This window comes from Pleurodeles waltl, chromosome 2_2 (assembly GCF_031143425.1).
Source record: "Pleurodeles waltl isolate 20211129_DDA chromosome 2_2, aPleWal1.hap1.20221129, whole genome shotgun sequence".
Lineage (NCBI taxonomy): Eukaryota > Metazoa > Chordata > Amphibia > Caudata > Salamandridae > Pleurodeles > Pleurodeles waltl.
The window spans coordinates 348,112,377-348,138,046 of record NC_090439.1 but is presented as its reverse complement, the minus strand read 5'-3'; the positions used below and the strand labels follow the sequence as shown (position 1 = coordinate 348,138,046).

The window sequence follows — 25,670 nt, the reverse complement described above, 5'->3', positions numbered from 1 at the left end:
AGTGGTCAAGCTGTCATAAATGTATAAATGATAGGAGCATTCCTAAGAAACTAAGAAGGTTTTCCTGTCCATAGGCATAAATGTGTCAATTTTGAGATTAAAAAAAAAAAAAAATGTTTACACTTTCATTAATGCTCTGATGACTTAGCATTTGAGTATGTCCTCACGCATAATGGAACAGGCTGTTACCCTATCTTGGAAAATTCATAACAAAGAGAGCATGCGTGAGAAGGGAATTGTACATATAGTTATGCATTTTTCTTACCAGAATCACATTTTATTGTAAATGATTGTGCCCAGTTCAGGTAGATTTGGAGTGACTGAAAATTATTTGAGTATATTTTAGTGCAAAAAAAAGAAAACACTGCAGATTTAGGGAAATGCTAACAGGGTACCTCTGTGACATTGGGAAGGGTAGTTTACTTTTATGCTAATGTTTCTTAACTTGCAATTGCTGAACCTAGACAGGTAATAGTGTTGTTATAGTTGCAAAAAAAAAGTTTAGAGGCAAAGGATGAAGAAAAGGGGTCGGATCAGATATTTTTTTCGTTTCCCTCTTTCATGTCCTTTATGGTAAGCTAAGGCAATTGTTGGCAAAAACACCTTATATGACAATACTATGCCAGCAGGTTCCTGGAAGTGGGAAAGTGGGAAAAGAAGAGCTCTGCATATTTGTAATATGGTATTTTGTTTTGGGGTGATGAGTTCTGTTGGTTGTTGTGCTACATTTTTGTAGTGTGACGTTGTTTTTTTGTACTATGGTTGCTGTGAAGTATGGTGATTTGACTGCTTCGTCTTGTTTGCCCTGCTATGTTTAATAGTGCCATTATGCTGCCTTGTGTATGCTATGTGTTATGTTCCCTTGTTTACATGTTGCCGGATATTGATTCAAAAGCAGCTCATGCTTTTAAAGTTCCCATGTGAGTCACTCCAAACCATGGCAGAGGCCTGCTTTAAAGTAGCATTTCATTATTTATGGTGAGCATTGCTTCGGTGTGTGAGTTTGATTTGCATGGTTGCTGTGTGAGATACAGATTTTGGTCCTATCCATAACATGTGAATTTTAATCTAATTCAATGTAACCTTTGCTTTACATGATTGTGGCCAGTTAGTAATCAATTACATATTTCAAAGGCTGGACTGGTTAATACAGTAGCAGTATGGTGGATGATGTCACGATAGATGACATCAATTGTGTAATTTGAGATTTCATAAGTGATGTCATCAAAGATGTCATTCAACATACCGTAAGTGATGTAATATGTGAGGTCATATGCAGTGCATGGTGGGGATACAAATTATAGCTATCTCAGATAACTATAAATGGTGAATTTAATTGTTTTTGTAGATTAAAATGGTACGTTTTAATTGACATTTTCACCTAAGATGTCACTTTATTCTTTGTTCTTTTAGATAAATTTTTGAGGTTTTGTTAACATAAAGCAAGATGTTACTACCAGACTTAACTATAACGTCACTTTAACCTTTGGTATGGTATACTCTATGTGTGCCCTAAATTGTGACAGTGCTACAATGCTGTCAATGGTACTCATTTTGATGATCCTACCTTGGCGCTCCTATACGCCCTTAGATAGTGGTCATATCGGTTGGGGACATATTTAATGGCAAGCAGAGGGAAGATATCTTATGGAATGGAACCCTTTGTCTTTGGAGATTTATTAGCTCATATGGTTAGTTCAGGCCGGTTTTCTACAGCTCTAAAGCTGTTATGAAAGCATGGCTTGCTCAGAAACTCACTATTTAAATTAAACCTACACCAATTATCATGTTCCGCTATTCTAGAACTTTTAATTGAAGCTCCTCTTTATTGGTTGGAAAATTCTAATGGTGCACAGGAGACAAAAATGGTTGTTTCTTACACTCTGGACAAATTATTGATTGTAATGACTTTTCTTAATTGCTCTTATTAAAGCCAGTTTATCCGGTGCCAGTTAAGTCCATTTTACCCCATTTAAGTTACCTTAAAATGAGTGCAAGTAAAAAGGTAACCAGCATGCGTCCCTCCCGGAGTTAGGCTGCATGTCTTTCTTCTGTCCACATGAAGTATACGTCTTGACACTGCTCAATAGGGAACGTTGCACAGATAAGGACAATGTTAAAATAGCAGACACTTTTTAAGCAGCATGTCTCCACTTTCTGAATGATGGTTTAACTGGTTTTGAAGACTTACAATATAAAATACAACTTACTTCTCTCAAAAAGTGTGGGAGCTTTTAAACTAATGAATATTACAATTAGCATTTAGAAAAAAAAATGTATAGGCCTCAGACAAAACCTGTATTTTAAACTAAATTGAGAGCAGTAGGCTCTCATAGCTACACATATTTAGTGAAATAAGCTGTACAATGCATTTTATTTATTTCTTTTACCCTGATCTTAGTCAGGAATGTGAATGTTAAACTTTCAATGATGCAAATGTGCTGAGAAAGACATGAATTAACAATAAATTGTTATACTTGGACCTTTCCCATAGACATAGTTTTATAAGATGAAATAATGTATTAAAATGTTTAGTTTGATTTTCAGAGAATGTTTCATATGTATAATAACACATTCATTTAAAATAGGTGTGAAAGTGCATGATTTCATGCTGAACTGTAGAGACCTAACCATGAGCTGTTTTGTCTTGTGGTGTGTGAATTGTGGGAATCATATTCCAACTACCTAAATGTAACCATAATGTATTTTGATAGAAGTTTAAGATTTGAGACATTGTCTTCAGTCTGCTTAGACAATGGAAGCTTTCCTGTTCCCATGTTGAAACCACTGCCTGACTGGATGAGTTGTGGAGATGTGGAAATAAGTTGTAGAGAGTCATTTATTTGAGAAGCTATTAATTGTTTATGTTCCTAGAGTACAGAGAGACGTCTCTTGAGAACCTTCACTTTAGATCTATTATGACCCAGACTCTTTGTTGACGCTCCTCAGATTCATTCTGTGTGTACCTTTATTTCTTTGGCCTAAATCTATGCTGCTCTGCACTCTCAATAATGGGGAATAGGGGCTTTCCTGTATGAAATATGCTTTATGTATTTGATCATATTTTAATGATTGATATAGAGTAACATTTTGATTGAGATTTTGTTGCTGAACAATAACATTTTACTTACTAATATATTTTAAATGAAGGTTTGAAACTCACACTGACTCTCATCATTGACTCCATAAAAGACTGAACTTGTAACTGTGACGAATCAGTTGATTTATTCTACAGTTCCTGATTAATTCTTACTTACATCCAAGGTCCATCACTTTGGGCCCAATGAGAGCAGGGACTTTTGTCTAGCTGAATTGGTAAGATTTACATTGTAAACCACATATTTATTTAAAGTCCCTGCTCCACTAAAGCAAACATGTCTTATATAAAGAGCTGAAGAAAGAGATGTGTTTCTGAAATCCTGCCAAATATATGTACATGTAAGTAGACTGATGTGTTTTGTGACTTGGTGGATTCCATTAAATTGAACCTGCTGGAACACTAAACAAAAGTGAATCAACAAAGTTACTTTTTATTGTGAAAAGCTTTACTGTGGTGAGCATAATGATATATTGTGGGTGTACTATTTTGCTTATCTGAAATAAAGGTTAGTGGCACTTGGTAGTTTATACAGATACTGCTGCAATGTTTATTATGGGATGGTGATGCCTCATCTCAGAAAAAGCAATGGGGCTAATAACTATTCCTTTTCAGAAAACTTAGGTTCCTTACAATTGGAAACTAACATAATAGCTCCACTAGGATTTATTTAGTGTTAAAGCTTTCATATATTAGTTTGTCCAGGATTGCCTAAACCCTCCAGTATACTTATAGATATGTATGTCAAAAATATATATTCTGTTTTGAACTGGTAGTCACAATGAGAACTAGTAAGATAAATGTGTAATCCTAAAAGGAAGTATTAAACTTTGGGAAAATAATCATGTAAACAATGAACATAGATGCAATAGGTATAGCTATTGCAGTTGTGATTGTTGCAGGTGGTGCAGTGATACAACAGAATTTCACAGAGACGTTTGACAGTATTTGCAAAGAGAAGGAGAAAGTTAAAAAAAAACTCTGCCTAACTTATTTTCAGAGAAAGTTTCAGAGATAGCTATCATTAGTTTACAAGGACAATGTGTTCCAAAATTGAAGTTTCAATCCAGTCACCCAAATCACAAGGTCATCATTAGGACAAAATGTACCCCAGTCCGTGTGTGTACACTAACAAAGATCTCCTTATGGGGTGGAAGTTATTAAGTAGCCCCAGAGACAGTTACCTAGTGCCAAGAGACTGTATGGTGAATGTGTGTTTTAAAAATCATAGTAACATAACATCCACTAATTCTTGTTGGGTTCCGGAGTAGCGTGCAACTCACTGAAAAGCGATTCGACGCCTCGTCAGGGGTAGTAAAGGCTATATAAATACTATTACAATACAATACAATACAATCTACAAGTTTGTTGTGAGTAAATGGAAGTTCCAAACGATGCCCAACAAAGACTTACCAGGGCTCTCAAAAATGGGTTGGTACAAATTTGCTGCAGGGGGCACTGTGGAACCTTGTTGAACGTCTGGATCATGAGCAATGAATGCTGAAGATATGGAGAAACAAGGCTGAATTATTATCACTGATATCTGATGATACTGGCTAGTACTGCTCTGAGCAGCCTATTTGTATATTGTCTACCTGTCTTCATCATGAGCATTGTTTGAAGACAATGCAGGAACGGCCAGTGTTGATGCATGTGGCCAATTTGTATAACTCTATTTGTGGTAATTTTAGTTGTGTGTGCTCCTTAGTTAATCTTACTTAATCGAACAATTCTTGACACTAACTTTATTGAGCTTGTGCTATTTCACAAGTATTCTTTCTCTTATTGCTTTTATTTCCTTGTGTGGTATCGGAAATTATGAGTTTCTCTTTGATAATATTTACTGTTATTATGAACTGCAATCTAGACACATTTTTGCACTTCTTTTGTCTGTTATCCCCTTAAATTGTCTTGAAATGTTGGTGACAGTACAAATAGTTTTATCACTGAGTTAAAACAAACTCCCATTTTTTTGTTTAACTCTACTTTTTTGTGTAAGTATTGCACAATGAACCTCTTATTAACTAGGAAAGATCTCTGAAATGCAAAACAGTATACATATGATAGAGCAAATGATAATTTGAGTGCTAAGGCAGGCCTGATCTGGGTTATGAAAAATAAAGTTGATATCCGCTAAAATAAAATTATACATGTTGGCATTTTACAAATGCATCCTCTGTTTGAAGTGCCTAATGTTGTATAGGCATTCGGAGGGGCTCACAGTGCTATTTTCACACCTAAATGCAGTGGCGGCCTGTCATTTAGGGCGGAGGGGCCACGCCCCCCCACCTTTTGCCCCCCAAGAAAAGTGTCTGTCAGGCTGAACAAAGGTCAGCCTGACAGACACTCTTCATGTTCAGGTCAGGCAGCCAGGTGCAGACATGCACAATTTGCGCAGACTCCTGGCTGCCTGAGCTGAACTTTGCTGGGCTGAGGAGATCACAGCTCCTAGGGGCGTGACCTCCTCGGCCCAGCAAAGGTGCCTCGAGGCCCTCCCCTGGGTGACGAGGAAAGCGTCACCAATTGACACTCTCCCTGGGCGCTTCAGTTTAAGCCCTGAAGTGCCCAGGGCGAGTGTCAATCAGTGACACTTCGTCACAGAGTGCGATGGGGTCAGCAGTCTCACTGATCCCCCATCCTACTCTGTGAGGAGGCTGGGACTACTGCCTTCCCTCACTGGCTGACCTAAGGTCAGCCAGTGAGGGAAGGCAGCAGTCCCAACCCTCCTGGGACCTGCAGGCCGAAGGTAAGTGTGTGTGTTTGTGTGTGATGTTTCAAATTGAATGTTTGGTGCGTGCGTGCATGTTTGAATGGTATGAATGTTGTTAATGGATGTGCGTGCGTGTGTGTGTGAAAGAATGAGTGTGTGTGATGTTTTAAAATGAATGTTTGGTGCGTGCGTGCATGTTTGAATGGTATGAATGTTGTTAAAGGATGTGCGTGCGTGTGTGAAAGAATGAGTGTGTGTGATGTTTTAAAATGAATGTCTGGTGCGTGCGTGCATGTTTGAATTGTATGAATGTTGTTAATGGATGTGCGTGCGTGCGTGCGTGTCTGTGTGTGAAAGAATGAGAGTGTGTGTGTGCCCCGCCCGCCCCCCTCCCTCCTAAAGCTGCCGGACGCCACTGCCTAAATGACACTTGCATACATAATTTGCAGTATATACAAGTGCAAGTTCCACTTTGGTATTTTCATCATTTGAACTTTCAATAATGCAAAGTGAATGCTTGAAGAAATGAAATACATTTCAGAATGCAGACGAAATATTCAACAATAGATAAAAGCTCGACCGGTTCTTAACAGTTTAAAACAGATATACGATCCAAAGGCATCAGAAAAAACACTGGATGCTATGGAAGAACTGACATTGGGGGATGACCTTTTTTCAGCAGTGAGATGTGTATGTCTTGGCAACACAAATCCTCACGGTCGCCCTAAAGGTTAAGTCATCATACGTTTTCACGATAGCCATGCAAAACCAAACCAAAAGGCAAAAGGTACATGACAAGTAAGTTATTTCTGAATAATTTACTCTGCATCACAATAACGAATAGAGAAGGTCTGCATCTCAAGGTGGAGAGAACCCATTGACTACTTAGCTGAAGCCAGGCACTCCTCCTTGCGTGATGATTGCCTACATCCAGGATTACAAAAACAAAGTAAGGCCCATATTTATACTTCTTTAGCGCCACTTTTGCGTCAAAAAGCGGCGCAAATGCGGCGCTAAAAAGTATAAATATAGGCCTAAATGTTTTGAAAAAAGCTTGAGAGGCTCGCATGCTGACTTGTGCATCTCTCTACAAGTTAAGAATCTTTGCAGATTCAAGCTGTGAAGGTGTCCATGCCTCAGAGGCATACAGAAGTTCACGGTGGCTGAGATGAAGTACAAATAATTTTTTTCTAAATTGAAGGCATTGTATAAAGAAGTGTATGGGATCTTACATAAAACAGAAGATACCATTATTATCCATAGATAATTCAGAAAGTTAGGAACCAGTTCAGCATAAACCTAAACTAGATGAACTTTTATCACTGGGACTTTACAATGTATTTACACTTTATCTCAGCTGTAGCGGTACCCCCTTTCCTCGAGAGGAAGCAGCTACAGGAAGGAATTTGGTCAATGGTTTATTAGCATTATTGCAAAGCAGGATGTGGTGAAGAATTAACCAGGTCCAAGCGAAGGGTGTAGGAAGGATGGGCTCGCCAGTCCTCTTTTAACTTTGCCCTATTTTCCTCCTGAAAGTCACAAACGGACAGGAGCTAAAGTATATGGGCAAGTCTTTGTGGGTCTCCCACTACCCAAATCTCTTTAAAAAAAGGTTGAAGAGGGAAAGAGTGCTTATGGTCAAATGACCATGAGAAGGGTACATTTGTGTCTCTTTTTCTCAAATACACAATGTCAAGTTAACACTCTGCTGTTTCCCATGTTATCTCTATTATTATTATTATTATTATTATTATTATTATTATTATTATTATTATTATTATTATTATTATTATTATTATTATTATTATCTATATTATTATTATCTTATCAATTATCTTGATATTTTGCTTCTCCCTAAGACATGACAAGCCAGAATCAACTTCTTTCCCTTGATACCTCCTTTGCAGTTCTGAACATCTTAACAGAAGCTTCTGGACAATGTTCCCCTAATCTCATTCTCACTCCTTCACCTGCATTATCAGCTTTATGTCTTCCCTTGTTCCTTCACATTTCTAATAGATACCTGCAGAAGAGGGAGGCAATCTTCACTGGAACACTAATTACGCCATTTGGGATTTTTCATGGCAATCTATCACTGGTCCAACAAATGCACATCTCATCCTGGAAACCCAAATCCTCGCCAGTTTCCAGCTCTGATGAGTCTAACAGCATCTGTGTCTATCTTTATTCAGATTGATTAAATATGGATGCCCTTGATAAATGCACTATTCCTCATGGTGTATTCCTCCATGCTCTTAAAGCCTAACAGATTTCAATGTTGCTCAAAAAAGACACTCTTGATCTCTGTGACGTTTCTAATTTTTATACTGTCATTGGTGGTCCTTTCTTGTGAGAGTGCCTTGGAAAAACGTAATGCACTCAAACTCCAAAATCACCTCTCTGCTCACAATTCCCTGCAAAGCTGTCATTCATGTGTAGTGTTGAATGTGCTAACTTCAAAATGGTGGACAATGCCTTCTGCGCGCATATGCCAATTTGCTCATGCCACAGGGGCTTTTGGCAGAATAAGATGCTTTCAATTGCATGGCAACTCTGTTGATTCAGTCTACCTACATTTGTTTTAGGGGGGGTATGTCCTGTGATTGATTACTGTTTTTTTCTCTCTGGGCATTTTCACTTTTTATAGAGGAGTTCTTCAATATCTCCAATCATCTCTATGCCCTATGCTGTGCTTCATGGTTCCCTTCTCACATTCACTCCAAAACTATGATACTTTTGGGGATCCATCACACAGCAGGGGCATCTTTTTTTCCACAAGTAAATGGATGACATTCAACTTTACTACGGTCTCTATGAAGGATGTCCATCACCTGAGCAATTGGCCTGCTGCTACTGAGGATTGGAAGTCATCACACTTTATTAATGTTAAGCTTTTGCTATACCTATTGTAGGAAGCTGGGTTCTGGTTGTAGAACACCCCATTTTGTGCCTGGTGTCAGTGTGTTTAGGCTGTAGTGCACTGTGATCCTGCTAATCAGGACGACAGTGTCTGTGATCTCTCCTCCAAATTTAGATGCTGATAAACTTTTACACCCCATAATTAGCATACTGGTGCACCCATGTAAGTCCCTAGTATATGGTACTTAGGTACCCAAGGCATGGGTACACCAGGGTTCTCCCCTGGGCTACAGAATGTATTTTGCCACCAATAGGAGCCCATGCAAACTGTGTATGCAGGCCTGCCATTGCAGCCTGCGTGAAATGGTGCATGCACTTTTCACTTTAGTTATAAGGCATGCCTTGTATCATGGTCACTGCACTTACACACTGTGAGTCACCTGTCTGGTAGACCGTTCAGACCAAGGGCAGGATGCATGTCCCTTAGTGTGAGGGTACCCCTGCATGAGCAGGGTACCCCTAGGAATCTCAGACTCCATTCCCTGGGCTTTGTAAGTGCAGAGGGCCATCTTAAGGTATGTAGTAGACACTAGTCAACATGAGTGGTCCAACTACATAATGACTTCTCCGAAACTAGGCATGTTTGGCATCAAACATGTTGGAGTCATGGAACTACATCGATTCCAGTGCTAGTTGCATGTTCCCATGTACTCTGGGGGTCCCTTAGAGGATCTCCCAGTTCTGCCTGTTGAAACTTACGGGGTCTGGCTGCCAGTCCACGCTGCAGCCGACCCCAGACACTGTTCTGCCCACCTGCTGATGAGCCTAATTCAGGCAGGAGAAGGAAGAACAAGGATTTCCTGCAAGGGAGAGGTGTGACCACCTCTCTCTTTTAAATAGGTTTCTCTGGGCTGGGGTGGCCTCTGAGTGCCACCAGACTGCATTGAAGATCAAATTTGGTGCCTTCCTTACATAATCAGGTTTGCACCAATTCAGGAGCCCCTGGTCCTCGCTCTGGCGTGAAACTACACAAAGGACAGGAGAGTGACCACCCCCCTGTCCAGCTCCTCCCCTAGGTAGGTTGATTCTGACATCTTTGAAACAAGGTGGGCAGAGGCCCTGGGGAGCATCTGACTGGTTGGGTCCGGTAGATAACATCCCTGACCCCTCGGATGGTTGAGTCACTACAAAGAGTGACAACCCCCTTTTAGGGTTACTTAAGGGCTTCCCCGAGGGAGGGTCCTCAGATTTGTTGAACAAGACTCTTCAAGGAACTCTCTGCAAGACATCTCCTCCTGGCCTACAGAACCGCTGCTGGTCTGCTTTTGGAACTGTAACAAAAATGCATCCAGGTGGGAGGGCTCCCGCTGCAACATTGTTTCTTCAGCTCCTGCAAGATTTTTACAACATCCCTGGCTGTGCATCCTCCAGGGTCGCAAGGACTCTGCCGGCATCCAAGAAGTAAGAAAGAATCTCCCTTGGAATGAATGAGTCACTCCCCTGCATCCACAGGCATCTCAAGATGACGACTGGCTGGTGGATCCTGCTGTCCCACAGACAATGAAAAGGCTCTGCACACAGGTGGTGGTTCAGTGGTCCTCTCCGGGTCCATCTTGCCTTCTGACTAACTTGGGAGAAGGTGGACCCTTGCTGCAGCCACTGGAATGGAACCCCTGTGAACTGTGACTGTTGCTCTTGCCAAGGCTTGTTGGCTCTTCCTCAATGAGATCTTCGAGCTCCTAGAAGCCCCAGTCTCCAGCACTCTGCAACTTCCGATTTAGCTTCCACCCTACAGCTCCTGTGACGTGGGACTCCTGTTTTGTTGTGCTGCCGAGGCCTCTCTGTGTCTCCTTGTGCTTGCTGCCAGTGGGTCACTCGTGGGGGCTCCTCTGACTCTGGCTGGCCTTCCTTCCTGCTGAAGGCCTGCCCTGACTACCCTCTCAGGGTCAAGTCACTAGAACCTTTCTGGTCCTCCAAAACCTGCAATCTTCCTTGCATCAGCTATTTGCATTTGTCAAGGTTTGTTGGTGGTCCTGCTGGCCACTGACCCTCCTGCAATCTGGAGACCTACATGGGACAGCTCGTGGGTGACTCCAAGGATCTCCTGCATCCCCCTGGTCTCCACAGCTGGTCTTCTTCCTTCACCGTCCTGAAGGAACATCAGCTCCAAATGGCCGGGCATTGCCTACCTGCATTACCAGGTGATCTCCCAGTAGTCTGGACATTGTCTCCTTCTTTTTCAGGTTCTTCGTGTTCCGAATCCACCTTTTGGTTCCTCCTGCTTGGTCCATAGGTCGCAACAGCAGCTGGACAACTAAGGCTTCCACTGACTTCAACAAGAGTTTCCGACGCCACTTCACCCATATGCACCTAGGCTCACTGGTGTAGGTACTTTGGTCTTTTGTGTATCTACTGTTGGGGGCACTCTCCAGCCACTCTGCCAACTGGTTTCCTCGGGGTCTACTGAGAAGGGTCCTAAATCCATAAAAATCCAACTGCAGTGGTCCTGTGATTGTCTATGGGACACCCGGCTCGATAACAACTCTGTACCCGAGCGCATGTGCTATTTCTAGTACTTACCTCTGGTAATTTACTACTCCCCCATCCCCTGGGATCCTAAAACACTTACCTTAGTTTGGGCACCCTTATTCTTACACCACTTTCATAGTATGGGCTCCATGGGGCCCTATTTATTTGTATGCTTTTTCTGCTTGTCGCTGAATGTATATTTTTGTATGTTGATATTTCCAGGTGGAGATATACCAATGTTAGAATAGCTTTAGTGTTGTAATAAAGAAGCATTTTCTTTGTGGTCTCACTCACCACAAAAATGCTGGCAGAAAGGTATCCCGACTACAGAAACTTGCATTCCTGTCACTGGGATACCCCCCAAACACCTCTGCACGCACGCATGCACCCACACACACACAATCACACAGACACACCCCTACTCACACACACACTCACATCATTCACCCCATAGACACACATACATACCCATACACATCACACACGCAAGCAAACACTCTCCATCCTCCATCCGTCCCTTCAACTACATACATACCTACATACACAACCCCCACCCCTCACTCACCGTCACACAACCACACCCCCACCCCAATAGTACCTCACTGCATGCACACACACACACCATATACACATATAAACATACACGCACCTGCATGCACACACTCACTCACATCCCGTACCTCTCACTCATTCACCCATGCACACAGCCCCACCCCCGTCCACATGCATACACACACACATCACCACAGTTACACACAGAGACACACACACGCATGCACAAACACTTACCCTCCCTCCCCCCAACATTCATGACACGCATACACACACTCACTCACACCTCCAAACCCCCTACCCTTGCAGATGACACTTACTTCAACCGACAAGGTGCTCCTTTCTTAGGGAACAGGACCCGGTGTTTCCACTGCCAGCAGCGCCCTGCCACCAGAAGACTGTCACACAGAATTGTTGGTCGTAATTCTGTAGGTGTTCTTTTTCTGGCATGGCGGTGCCGATAGTGGAACAGCCTGAGCGCCGCCGACCATCGTCGCAAAGTCCACCGGATATCCGACCGTCGGTGGTGCGGATATCCGGTTGCAGTCATAACACGCAGTCTTCCGGCGGCCGTGGTGGTCTTCGGAAAAGACCACTGCAGTCGCAATGAGGCAAAAATATTGAAAGATGTTGGTAGGATTTTTAGTTTGGAAGCTGATACTCCAAACATCCATTGTGGCAGGGACAGCATCTCTGCCAGCAGTAGTGGCCATAGAATATTTTGTCCCTTGCCTTCTCCCCACTTCCATGGGAGCAGCATCAAGGGACTATTTTGTGGCAGAAGGTCTGCTACATAAATGTGTCATGGCAGAAATTTCTTGACTTATGGGAGACCCAGAGAATGAGTAAGACTACTTGTCAGCCAAAACAGATTAATTTTGGTATGCTTAACTCCATGAGTTCAAGCACCTTTTGTGGAGTGCAAGAAAGGATTAATTTTCTGTCATTGTATTTTATTGTAATCATTCTTGGTGTCTAACATGTATTTTAAATTATTTTAAATTTTCATTTTATATTATTTTTACATTTTTTATAGGATAATAACCATTGGTATGTTTTCCTATCTTTCCCATAGGGATATCTCCAACATGATTGAGGAGATTGCAACCTACATGTTAAACGTTACTTGTAGTAACTTTACACTCCTAAACCCTCTTGGAGGATGCTCCAGCAAAGAGCGAAAATATGTAAATCTACACTTGAAAATGGTGAATAGCAAATAAAAGTGTAGATTTACACCTCGGAGTTAATCTACATGTGTAAATTTACCTTTGTGACTCAGGCTCACTGTCTTCAAAAATAGAATGAGCCTGTCCCAAGCTACTTGTCATTATATTGCCAGATGTATGGTGTGTCCGAGCACACAATAAGCATGTCGAATTTGTGAGAAAATATGACATTCATTAACACAAGTAAAAAACATTTTTTACATTTCAGCACAATTTCGACACAATGTCCAATGAATTCATTTAAAGTATTCCCAGCTAAGCATTTTTGGCAACAGTGCAGCTTTTCTGCTGGTAAATATCTGATTTCAAAATGCAGGATGAATTAAAGCGAACATATTTTGTTGTGAACATCAATTGCCTACATTTCTAAATCTAAATTCTTACATTCCATTAAAAATACATTCAAAGAATTACGGCCAAATGTACAAATGTAATTTTTGGTCGCAAAGACTCTGATTCACAAAAACTGAGCCTTAGTGATTGCAAAATGACATTCTGGCAAGTACAAAACATACATTGTTATTCTGTAACATGCTATTTGGAAGGGGTGTATTTTGAGCATCATGTCCAAATAGCAAGGGGCAGTGGGACGTATTAATATTTTGAGACCAAAATCCAGTTGTAGAACATTAATATTTTACAGACTAAATATAGGTAGTGATAACCTATTCAAAGTCCAAAAGGGTCCAAAGAGACTCCTTTTCCTTTGTGAATGTTGACAAATAACATGTTTTAGGAGTTGGCCTTGTTCCCAAAGACCTCTGCCTTGTCTTGAACAAGTTTGTAGAACTTTTCATTTTTTTGTAAATGCAGCCATTTTCCTTTAAGGAAAAAGGACTGCGTTTAGAAAAAAAAACAATTATTGCTTCATTTAAAAGAAAATACAAAAATGGTTGCATTCTGACCCCAGCAAAACACTCTTCTTGTGATGGAGGTGAATTGTAGTGGGTTTGAGTTTGAGACCTACCTCATTAATATGCATGAGGTCAGTCGAATTGTGACCCACTTTGATTCACTGTTTTGCGACCCGACTTATTACTACACAAATTGGTCATAAAATACCACTAGATTCGCTAAAAGTCAGTGTACTAGTTGTGACAATTTTGAGCAACTTTAATGTTCGTACATCTGGCCCTAAGGGCTTTATTTAGAGTATGGACGATGGGTTGCTCTGTCAAAACGTGGCAGATATTTCGCACACCATGTACCAAGTGTTGTAGGCTATAATGCACTTGTAATGTGCAGATGAGTTATCTGCCATATTTGTTATTTTATAATTCTTTTTATTGGGTTTGTAAACGCAGTAATAACACAAGTAGATAATCTAGGCACGTACTATTGCCACAACCCCATTCAGCAGCTCAGTACATAAAAGAAGAAATAACAGTTCATTTGACAGGACAATTATAATGCCAAAGCACTAGAGAGGGTGGGTGTCAACCCAATCAAACTACTCGGCTTCACAAACCTAACCCAACATAATGGAGGAGAGGAGCTGGTTCTTCCAACCAGCCCAGATCTTTTTATATATATGGAGACATCCCTGGTTTTATAAACTGCATCCTCCGCCATTGCACACATATCTGTACCACAATACCATTCCACAAAAGGCGGAAGCTCACGTCTCACTATATCCATTTTAGAAAGAGGCCAGTTAACATACGTCTACACCTAGCCCATTTTACATCTTCACCAATCATTACCCCAAACAGGGTGACGTTGGGTATCAGGGGTCAGCAACAGTATGCTTAGATTACCAGGCATTCCCACATCACATGTGGGAGAAATTGGGTTGTTGGTTGGGGAGGGTGTGAGGCATTCTCACGCAACAGCAACAATCCTTGTCAGAGTGAACCACACAAGTCCCTAAATTAACCTGTATTTAACCCTCTGGTAGCTTGGCACAAAAGCAGTCAGGCTTAACTTAGAGGCAATGTGTAATGTATTTATGCAGGACTTAAACAGTAATAAGGCACAGCACAAGAAAAATCCACACCAATTTAGAAAAATGTAGCACATTTGTAAAAATTATTTGGCACTAAAACAACAAAAAAGACAATCAGTAAGACTGGATATATGCAATTTGAAAGATTTAAGATAAGTATAGTACCTAAAAGCACAAAGTGCCACTTGCAGTTATCTGGTCATGCGTGTCCCTGTGAAAGTCACAAGTTCAGGCTGACCGCGATGGTGCACAGTTAAAATACAGGGACCAGGTTAGTCCTGTTGAAAAAAATTACCTTCTAATATCTAGCACAAAGAGTTCCATTTGCGGTGGAGTAGGCCACAAGGAACTGGGAGAACGTCATAGACAGCTGTCGCTGTAGCGCATTGAACAGAACAGGCATTGCGGAGTTTAGTCGCTGTAGTGGAAAGAACGGGCCAGGCATTGCAGACTGTCATCACTGTAGTTGTAGTGCTGTTGTAGTGTTGGCAGTTACCACAGCCTGCCCATGCTGTAGCATGAAGTGCAGATTTCACATTGCCAGTTGCTGCTGGTTGTCGCTGTAACACAAAGAGTCAGGTTCACAGAAGGTTTGCTTTAGTAGATGGTGCAGCCACCAAGATCTTGGCATGAACAGGCCTGTTAGCAGTCATGAAGAGCCCAAAATTTCAGGATTTCCCTTTTTCAACAAATAGGAGTTCAACTGATGCCACACCAGGACCTGGGAGGCACCTCTTGGGAATCTGGTCCTCACTGCAGCAGAAGCAAGAAGGGCTCAGCAAGGTCCAACTGCAGAACCAGACAGGTCTAGTGCAGGTGGTCAGATGGGCAGTTGCTCGGACACCTCTAGAGCTTGTTGTGGCCCTTGGAGTCACGTCATCCTGGGGTGAAGGGTGCCAGAACAGCCTTCTTTCTCAAATAGCAAGGAAGGCTTCAAGCAGCAGGGCAGTCCTCTGGCAGTAGAGCAGTCCTTCTTCTGTAGTATCCACAGACCCAGGAGTGTACTGGAGAGTAGATATGAGGGCCCTCTTTTTATGCCTCGCAAGCACAATAGGCCACTGTGAATTTCTTTATGTGTGAGCTGGGGCAGTGTTTTTGAAGTGCAAGTGTGACAGATAACAGCTTCACGCCAGAACCAGGGTATGGGTTTTGACAGGATAGCTCATCCTGCCAACACCCAGCCTTCTATTATGTGGCTGTCTGGGAGGAATACAAAAGACCAACTACTGCCTACATCTAGTCATATCACCCAGGTACTGGATGTAGGAATCAAATGGTCAGGGCAAGAAAATACCAAATTTCTAAAAGTGGCATTTTCAAAACTGTGACTTAAAATCTGACTTTACCATTAAAGAGGGCTTTAAATTATAATTCCTCAGATGTCAAACATGTCATTCCTACATGTTCCCAAACAATGTTATCACTTATTAAATCTAATAAGGTAATCCAATGTTATCGTATGGGAGAGGCAGGCCTTGCTGTAGGGAAAAACAAATTTGAGAGTTTTTCACCACCAGGACATGTAAAACTTAAAATAACGAAGTTTAGATACAATGCACCCTGGTGTATGGCTGTTTAGAGCCTACCCTAGTGGTCTCTTATGTATTTTAAATAGGAAGGTTTAGGCCTCACAAAAGGTTTATTTTGCCAGGTCAAAAAATGGCAGTTTAAAACTGTACACATAGGCTGTCATGGAAGGCCTGAGTCATGTTTTTAAGGGCTACTTAAGTGGGTGGCACAACAAGTGCTGCAGGCCCACTAGTAGCATTTAATTTACAGGCTTTAGATACAGGTAACTCCACCTTACGAGGGACATGCAAGCAAAGTAAATAGCCCAGTTGGGGGTAAGCCAATTTTATCTTGTTTAGAGGAGAGAGGGTAAGCACTTTAACACAAGTTAGCAGTGGTAACGTGTGCAGAGTCCTAAAGCCAACAAAAACAAATTCAGTGAAGCAGGGGGGGTAAAGTAAAAAAAGACTGGGGTTGACTGCAGAGAAAGCCAGTTCCAATAGCATGAATGTATGTGCCCATGGACAACTGGTATCTCAGACATAGGACATGTTTACTTTTCCCTATTTTGAACAACCTTGAAGGTGTACAGTATATTCTGTGGAAATATTTAAAATGTAAGAGACGTAGACGGGCTAGCTCAACCATCTGTCGCGAGGCCATTCTAGTCTCCACACAATCTTCTTCATCAAGGTGACTCTAGCTGTGCTGCAATTTCTCTTCAAGAGATTGGAATGGATCTGGGATGTTTAGCACTAGTGCCTTGTATACACAGGAAATGCCCTTATTTTCCATTCTTCCTAAACCAAGTTTAGATTCAAGCGGCTTGAAGTTGGGGACTGTGGCTAAATATGACTTGTACCTATCTACGGCATGCCAAAGTTATAGGTATCTAAAAAACAACAAATTATGTAGCTGAAACTTTTTCTGAAGATGTTTACATGACTTGATATTATCGGATTCCCATTCATCCCAATGTCGTCCCAGGATTTAAACCCATTGAGTCGGGTTACCTCTGGTACCTGGTGCCATGCCATAAGGGTATCTCTTTGGTCATCTGTTTATGACATTTCATCATTCTATTATCTTAAAAACGGCATCTCCACCCATGAAAGAAAGGGAGCTTGCTCCCTTTATCCATGTGGGATCTCAGAATGGTAAGCAGTGGCCATCACCTCCTGGCATCATTTTGGGTCTCGGGTTATGTAGACACTGAGATACTTAAACTCAATCTTCATTTGCGGAGCACTGTCAGGGGCCCAATCATCTAATGGCAAATCATCTCACAAAGAAACCACTGTGGACTAACTCCAATTGGCTCCTAGGCTAGAGACCTCATTGAATACCTCAAGTATATGAAGAATCCTGGGAATAGTGAAGCAGGGCCTACCAACATGTAACAGGACATCATCCACGTATAATGCAACGTGATCTTAATGGCCACCAGGTCAACAAATCACCCACTACTGAGCATCCATACACACCGATGTCGCTAAAGGCTCAGGCCAAATGCACATGCACAGAAGGGTCTCTCCAGCCCAGCAATACAGTTGCCGGGCTGGAGAGAGCCTGCACAGGCTCCCAGTCTGCCTGGGAGCACCCTGGCTGGGTGCTCCCAGCCAATCCAGATGCTGCTCTGAGCAGCTTCAGGATTGGCCACCGGGCAGTTCTGGGAGCCTGTGCCTGCAGCGAGATGGAGGAGCGGCGCACTGCGGCGCGGAAGTAAGTGTTTTTTAAAAATATATATTTTCTAATATAATGTGTGTGTGTCCGCGCGTGCCACCCCGCCCACTCTGTGACCTGTGGATCGCTACTGGGTTTGAATTAAATGTTATCACTCGCTGAGGCATTGATTATACTAGATTTTCTTATGTTTACACTGCTGCAACCATTGAAAGAGTTTGAAATTGGTTAATTGTCCAATTTCAATAATACATGAGGTTGTCATAACTTTCACGTAATTGAAAGTCTGACCCAGTGTTACTTACACATATGCATGAATTATCCTAAAGGCAAACAAGTTGCAATTTGCAACCTGTATGACATTTTGTAAACATAAAATACTGATATACAGGTGAACTTTTTTAATGCAGTCTGTTTGCTTTAAAGGTAATTGTGCTGAAATTACAGAGAGATGTTTCCTTTTCTTGAAACGTTTGCTTGAGAGTTGGCAGTGGTCTTCTGGACCATTGACTACTCCCTAACAAACATTGTTTTCACATTCACAAGGGAGACGGGGTGAAGGGACCCCTTCCATTTGTGAATGGCTTACCAACTCATTCAGGAATCAGTAAATTGTCAATTTTGTATGACTGGATGCTGCAGCATGTCATATAGATTCAGTATTTGAAAAGGATGCCTGTTACATGTCCTTACAATCAATCAATCAGGAATTTGTAAAGCGCACTATTCACCCATGAAGATCTCAAGGTGCTGAGGAGTGGAGTGGGGAGAAGGGAGAGGGGAGAGGTGCTGCTACTGCTCGAACAGCCAGGTCTTGAGAAGTTTCCCAGAGGTAACGAGGTCTTTGGTCTGGCGCAGGTGGGAGGGAAGAGTGTTCCATGTTTTGCCGTTGAGGTGCGAGAATGATCTGCTGCCGGTTGTAGTTCTGTGGATGCGTGGGATAGTTGCGAGGTTGGCGGAGCGGAGATGCCAGGTGGGGGTGTAGAAGGAGAGTCGTCTGTTGAGGTATTCTGGTCCAGTGTTGTGCAGTGCTTTGTGAGCGTGGGTGAGGAGTTTGAAGGTGATTCTCTTGTTGACTGGTAGCCAGTGCAGGTTTTTTAGGTGGTCTGTGATGTGGCAGGGGATATCCAGGATGAGGCGTGCAGGGGCGTTCTGGATGCGTTGCAGCCTCTTCTGGAGTTTGGCTGTGGTACACATAGCGAATAGGTATTATGTCACAATTCCGTTTTCAGAATCCATAAAAGTTTGCCAACAACTAAAATGAATTTTTACTTAGCAAAAAACTGTTTTGCTGTTGCAAACTCCAAATGGTGTCTTAAAGCATAAAACAGATTCATACATCTGACCTTTTGTTCTTCCTAAAATTAGATTGATTTTCTCTGGGGTCTCCTCTTGACCCATGTCGAATGAAACACATCAAAATGCTTAGTTCTCCTACTGTTCCCACCCTAGTTGCACTCTACAATCTTTTTTTTAAAACAGCAGGGCTCCATCTTTCTAAAAAAGAGCTTGTTATTCCACTCTTGAAGCAACCCAAAGTTGGTCATAATATTATGGCCAACTATAAGCCTATTTTGCTGCATACATTTCTGGTCAAAATAGAGGAAATTATACTGCCCCTCACCTTTCTGAGTTTATAGAGGCTTTGAATGCCCCGATATACCCATTGATCGGGCTATTATCCCTCTTTTCCCTTTGAAACCTGTTTTAGCACAAGCATTTTCAAAGCTTGACAATGCAAGAGCTATTGGATTTGCCAATGTGTTTTAGCCATGTTGTACACCAGCGTGGCTGTGGTTCGGCATGGCTACAAGTTAGTGGAGTAGAAGAAATCACCGTAGAGTGGAATGGTGAAGAGTGGAGTAGAGTGTTGTAGAGTGGAGTGGGAGAGAGTGCTGTTGGAGTGGCATAGTGTGGAGTCGCATAGAGTGGCATAAACTGGAGTGGCATAGAGCAGAGTGGCCTGGTGTAGAGTGCAATGGCGTGCCTGACAGAGGGTTTCATGGGCACCCTTGTGACCTCCCATAGGACCGGTAGGATCTCACTCCAGAACCACTGCAGTTTTCTACAAACTCATGCCACATAGAGAAAGGACATCAGTGCAAAACCACACCAAGGACATGTATCTGACCAAGCTTTACTGGTATGCAAACGGTGTGGGGCCATATAGGTTTGGTGCAGGAAATAGAACTGGGTGACATTAAACCTCGCATTTGTAGCCACCTCCCGGACTTGAACGAACACCCTCTTTCATTCACACTCGGAAAGCGGCACAGGGAGGTCTGCCTCCCACCTATTCTGAATTCCAGTTGTGTAAACATAGTGAGCTCCTTTGAGTGCCTTGTAAATGAAGGAGATCAATCCCTGGATTGATCCCATGTCCAGCAGCACCTGCAATATCTAGTAATCTATGTTTTTAGCCAGAAGTCAGTCCAGGAATGTGTGGATACCTTAGCATATTGTAGAAACTGGCCTTGATGTAGGCCGAATAGATTCCTGTGCCTCTCGCACCGCAAGGAACATGCCATTGAGGTAAGGATCGCCAGCTGTGGTGGAACCACCTTCAAACTATTGTGTTATATCTATCACAGACTGAGGCCCTCAATCCGACTTCGGCGGAACCTAAGTCGTCACGCTGGCGGCGGTCTTTTGACTGCCGCCAGGGTGGCGGTGCAGACTGCCAAATAACGAGTGTGGCAGTTTGGCCTGTTCCAGACCACCATATTCCTGTTGCTATCGCCAGAGCGGCTGGACCCGCCGGGCCAGACACGAGCATCTCCGACCCAACAGGCCACCCAATACCTCTGAGGTATTCCGAGTCCCCCTTCCGCAAGGGATTCCATGGCAGGAGCACTGCTGAGAAATCCCTGGCAGAAAGGCTACCGGCAACAGGAATTTGCATTCCTGTTCCCAGTAGATGACTCCCCCCCCACTCCCAGTAGTGACCCTCCCACCCCTCACCTCCCAGTGGAGAGAGTAGAGACCCCCAATCCGCTAATACACACATGCAAACCCTGACACACACACACACACTCACAACACCCTTACACACACGCGCACACATGCATCACCACAATTACACACACACACATGCACACACAAACACTCCCCTCCCATCCCCCCATTCATTACACGCATACACACACTTGCACACACTCATTCATACACCCCACCTTCCTCCCCTTGCGGAGGACACTTACCTCGTCCGATGAGGTGCTCCTCCCTGAGGGGAAGGACCCAGCTCTCCCACTGCTGGCCCCACACCGCCATCACGACACCACCAGGCCATATTACAGGTCAAAATATGGCGGGCGGAGTCCTTTTGGTGGGGCGGGGCTGGCAGTGGGCCTGCATCTGCACCGCCGACCGCCAGCACAAATACTGGAGGATTTCCACACAAATTGAGGCGGAAGTCCTTCAGTACTCAGAATATGGCAGTCGGAGGAACACCAGCACTGGCGGTCCTCTGGCGGCCGCAACTTCAGCCGTCTCCCCAGAAGACTAACGAAGTCAGATTGAGGGCCTGAATCTCTCGGCCGGGCCTTAGCCATCGGAAGAGCAACATTTTAGCATAGGGTGCCCGACATAACACCTGTGTCGCTGTGTGCTCTCAGGCCACTGTGATCTACCTAACAATAAAAGGGTGGTCGTTCAGAATCCGCGCCTCCAGCATGAGGCAGTCTGTGAGGTTTGGGTGCGCTCCCCACACTCCAAGAAGGTGTTTCCCCTCATTCAGGCCATCTGAACACCACTATGCTGCACACTCCAGGAGACCCCCTGTAGGAGGCTGGCCTGGCTTATAGTGGGTACCTGATGGTACTTACACCTTGTGCCAGGTCCAGTTATCCCTTATTAGTAGATTAGTAGTGTTCTAGCAGCCTAGGCTGATAGAGGTAGCTATAGCAGAGCAGCTTAGGATGAACTAGGAGACATGCAAAGCTCCTACTATACCACTTCTATCATATAGGTACTATATCATAATAAAGACAATACTCAGAGTTACTAAAAATAAAGGCACTTTATTTTAGTGACAATGTGCCAAAAATATCTCAGGGAATATACTCCCTTAGGAGGTAAGTAAAATACACAAAATATACACACAAACCAAAATCAGGTAAGTAAAACAGTCAGAAAGTAGTGCAAACACTGTAGAATACAATAAGATGCAATAGGCCTAGAGGCAACACAAACTATATACTAAGAAAGTGGAATGCGAACCACAAGTGGACCCCTAGGCTAGTGTAGTGTGTAGAGGGTCACTGGGAGTGTAAGAAAACACTAAGGGTGTCCAAGATACCCCACCCTAACCCTGGAAAGTAGGAGTAAAGTCCTACTATTTTCCCAGAAACACACTAAAGTCGTGATAGAGGATTTTGCAAAGACCACAACAGACTGCAAAGCACTTAAGATGGATTCCAGGACCTGAGGACCTGCAAAGTAAGGGGACCAAGTCCAAGAGTCGTGAAAGTGTCCGGGGGGCAGGAGCCCACTAAACCCCTGGTGAAGGTGCAAAATGGCTGCCTCTGGATGGAAGAAGCTGAATATTCTGAACAACGAAAGGTGCTAGGAACTTCTCCTTCATGCAGAAGATGTTTCATGGGGTGCTGGAGGATGCAGAGTTGTTTCCTTGGCAAAATACCACAAACAAGCCTTGCTAGCTGTAAGAGTCACTGTTGAAGAAAAAGGGTGCTGCCTGGGCCCAGGAAGGATCAGGATGTTGCCCCTTGGAAGAGCAGACAGAGGGGCCCTCAGCAACATAGAGAGCACATGCACAAGAAGGACGCACCCGCAGAAGTACTTGAACACGTGTTCAAGAAGTCTGAACACAGTGGTCGTCTCAACACTGCAAAAGAGGGTCTCACGACACCGGAGATCAACTCAGGGAGCTGAGCATCACAGGACAGAGTGCCGGGGACCTAGGCTTGGCTATGCATGAAGGATTTTGTGGAAATGTGCACAGAAGCCCTTGTAACTGCAATTCACGTGGTGCACAGGATTACTGTCTGGAGAGGGGAGGCAAGGACCTACCTCCTCCAAATTTGGACAGTTGGACCACTGGACAGTTTGGGTCAGTTGGGTCCACCACCTGTGTTCCAGGGGCCACGCTCGTCAGGATGAAAGGGGTCTCAAAGTACCAGTGACGCAGAAGTTTGGTGCCTGTTGGAGCAGGGGGAAGACTCTGTCAACCCACAGGAGATTTCTTCCTGGCTTCCAGTGCAGGATGAAGGCAGGCAGTCCCCAAAGCATGCACCTCCAGAAAACAGTAGAGAAAGCCGTCAGGATTAGGCGCTACAATGTCGCTGGTAGTCTTCTTGCTACTTCGTTGCAGTTTTGCAGGTGTCCTGGAGCAGTCAGCGGTCGATCCGTAGCAGAAGTCAAAGAGAGAGGTGCAGAGGAACCCTGGTGAATTCTTGAAAGTCATTATCTGAGGAAAAGCCCACTGGAGAGACCCTAAATAGCCCTCAGAGGAGGATTGGCCACCTAGTCAGGTAAGCACCTATCAGGAGGGGTCTCTGACATCACCTGCTGGCACTGCCCAGTCAGAGGCCTCCAGAGTGCTCTTACACCTCTGGATCCACGATGGCAGAGGTCTGGGACACACTGGAGGAGCTCTGGGCACCACCCCTGGGGTGGTGATGGACAGGGGAGTGGTCACTCCCCTTTCCTTTGTCCAGTTTCGCGCCAGAGCAGGGACTGGGAGTTACCTAAACCGGTGCAGACTGGCTTATGCAAGGAGGGCACCATCTGTGCCACTCAAAGCATTTGCAGAGGCTGAGAGAGGCTACCCCTCCCCAGCCTTTAACACCTATTTCCAAAGGGAGAGGGTGTAACACCCTCTCTCAGAGGAAATTCTTTGTTCTGACTTCCTGAGACTGAGCTGCCCAGACCCCAGGAGGGGAGAACCCTGTCTGTGGGGTGGCAGCAGCGGTAGCTGCAGAGAAAACCCCAGAGAGCTGGTTTGGCAGTACCCGGGGTCCATAGTGGAGCCCACGGGGATGCATGGAATTGGCACCCCAATGCCAGATTTGGCATGGGGGGACAATTCCATGATCTTAGACATGTTACATGGCCATATTCGGAGTTACCATTGTGAAGCTACACATAGGTATTGACCTATATGTAGTGCACACATGTAATGAGGTCCCCGAACTCACACAGTCCGGGGAAATGGGCCTGAACTATGTGGGGGCACCTTTGCTAGTGCAAGAGTGCCCTCACACTTAGTAACTTTGCACCTAATCTTCAGCAAGTGAAGGTTCGACATATAGGTGACTTATAAGTTACTTAAGTGCAGTGAAAATGGCTGTGAACTAACGTGTGCGTTATTTCACTCAGGCGGCAGTGGCGGTCCTGTGTAGGGTTTGTCTGAGCTCCCTATGGGTGGCAAAAGAAATGCTGCAGCCCATAGGGATCTCCTGGAACCCCAATACCCTGGGTACCTAGGTACCATATACTAGGGAATTATAAGGGTGTTCCAGTGTGCCAATTAGAATTGGTAAAAGTGGTCACTAGCCTATAGTGACAAATTTAAAGGCAGAGCGAGCATTAGCACTGAGGTTCTGATTGGCAGAGCCTCAGTGACACAGTTAGTCACTACACAGGTATACACATTCAGGCCACAAACTATGAGCACTAGGGTCCTGGCATACATGTAAAAATGGGGGTAACATGCCAGGCAAGATGGTACTTTCCTACACCCCCAAAGTAGTATAATTAAATGTCTGGCAGCCCCAGGCCCCCAACTCAATATCTAATTTGTGCATTTCTAATTTAATTTAACCCTGCTCCTCTTACCAGCCCACACTAGGGACACCAGGAGGCTATTTAATCTGGTGAAGATGTTCTGTAGGGCATTTAAACAGCAGGGTAAGAGAACCAATTTGCTCAGTGTGGCTCTGCCAAACACCGATAGGGGAAGGCGTACCCAGAATTGAATCGACTCTTCTAGATCTGCAATGACTCTACACATATTGAGCTGGTAGGAGGACCCGGGTGTTTGCGCCACCTGGATTCCTAAGAGCAAAAGTCCCTCTCCCTCCTAAGCTCAGATGTTGGAGGTCAGCTGGTTGTGCACACACCAGCACAGCCAGGGGAAACAGCACAGTTTTCTGTTTGTTGACTTGTAGGACAGATGCGGCACCGAATTCTGTCATGATCTGTAATAGCACACCAACCAATTGCTCCAGTCGTGTGATACAGACAAGTGCATCATCTGCATAAAGAGAGACAACATGAGTGACGCCACCCACCTCAATACCCCTTCGAGCATGTTGCAGCAGAGACAAATCGCCAGCGGCTCCATTGCTAAGGCGAATAGAGTGATGACAAGGGGCATCCTAGTTGCGTGCTTCCCTCAATAGGGAAGTGCCCTGACACCACAAGGCCAGAGCGTACACGTATGACTGGCCCAGCATACAGCAGTCACACCCAAGATATAAAAAACGGTCTCAGCCACATTTGTCGGAGAACCCTCCCAGAGGTAGCGCCAATTGAGAGTATCAAAGGCTTTCTCGATACCTATTGTGATCGGCGCTGCCTCCAGTCCCCTGTCCACGA

The 25,670-nt window shown here is 44.0% G+C and overlaps 1 protein-coding gene across 7 annotated transcripts in view; it reads right to left on the bottom strand.

The window, feature by feature from the left end:
* The window catches only part of ARHGAP28 (Rho GTPase activating protein 28), a 1,060,144-nt gene that overhangs the window by 189,603 nt on the left and 844,871 nt on the right, over positions 1-25,670 (bottom strand). For 5 of the 7 annotated variants that reach the window (XM_069219852.1, XM_069219849.1, XM_069219850.1 and 2 more), the window contains one exon: positions 4,511-4,597. The exons of the other annotated variants lie outside the window; for them this stretch is intronic. In XM_069219852.1, coding sequence (XP_069075953.1) covers positions 4,511-4,597 — 87 coding nt within the window. The remainder of the gene's footprint in view (positions 1-4,510; positions 4,598-25,670) is intronic. 7 annotated transcript variants of the gene reach the window in all.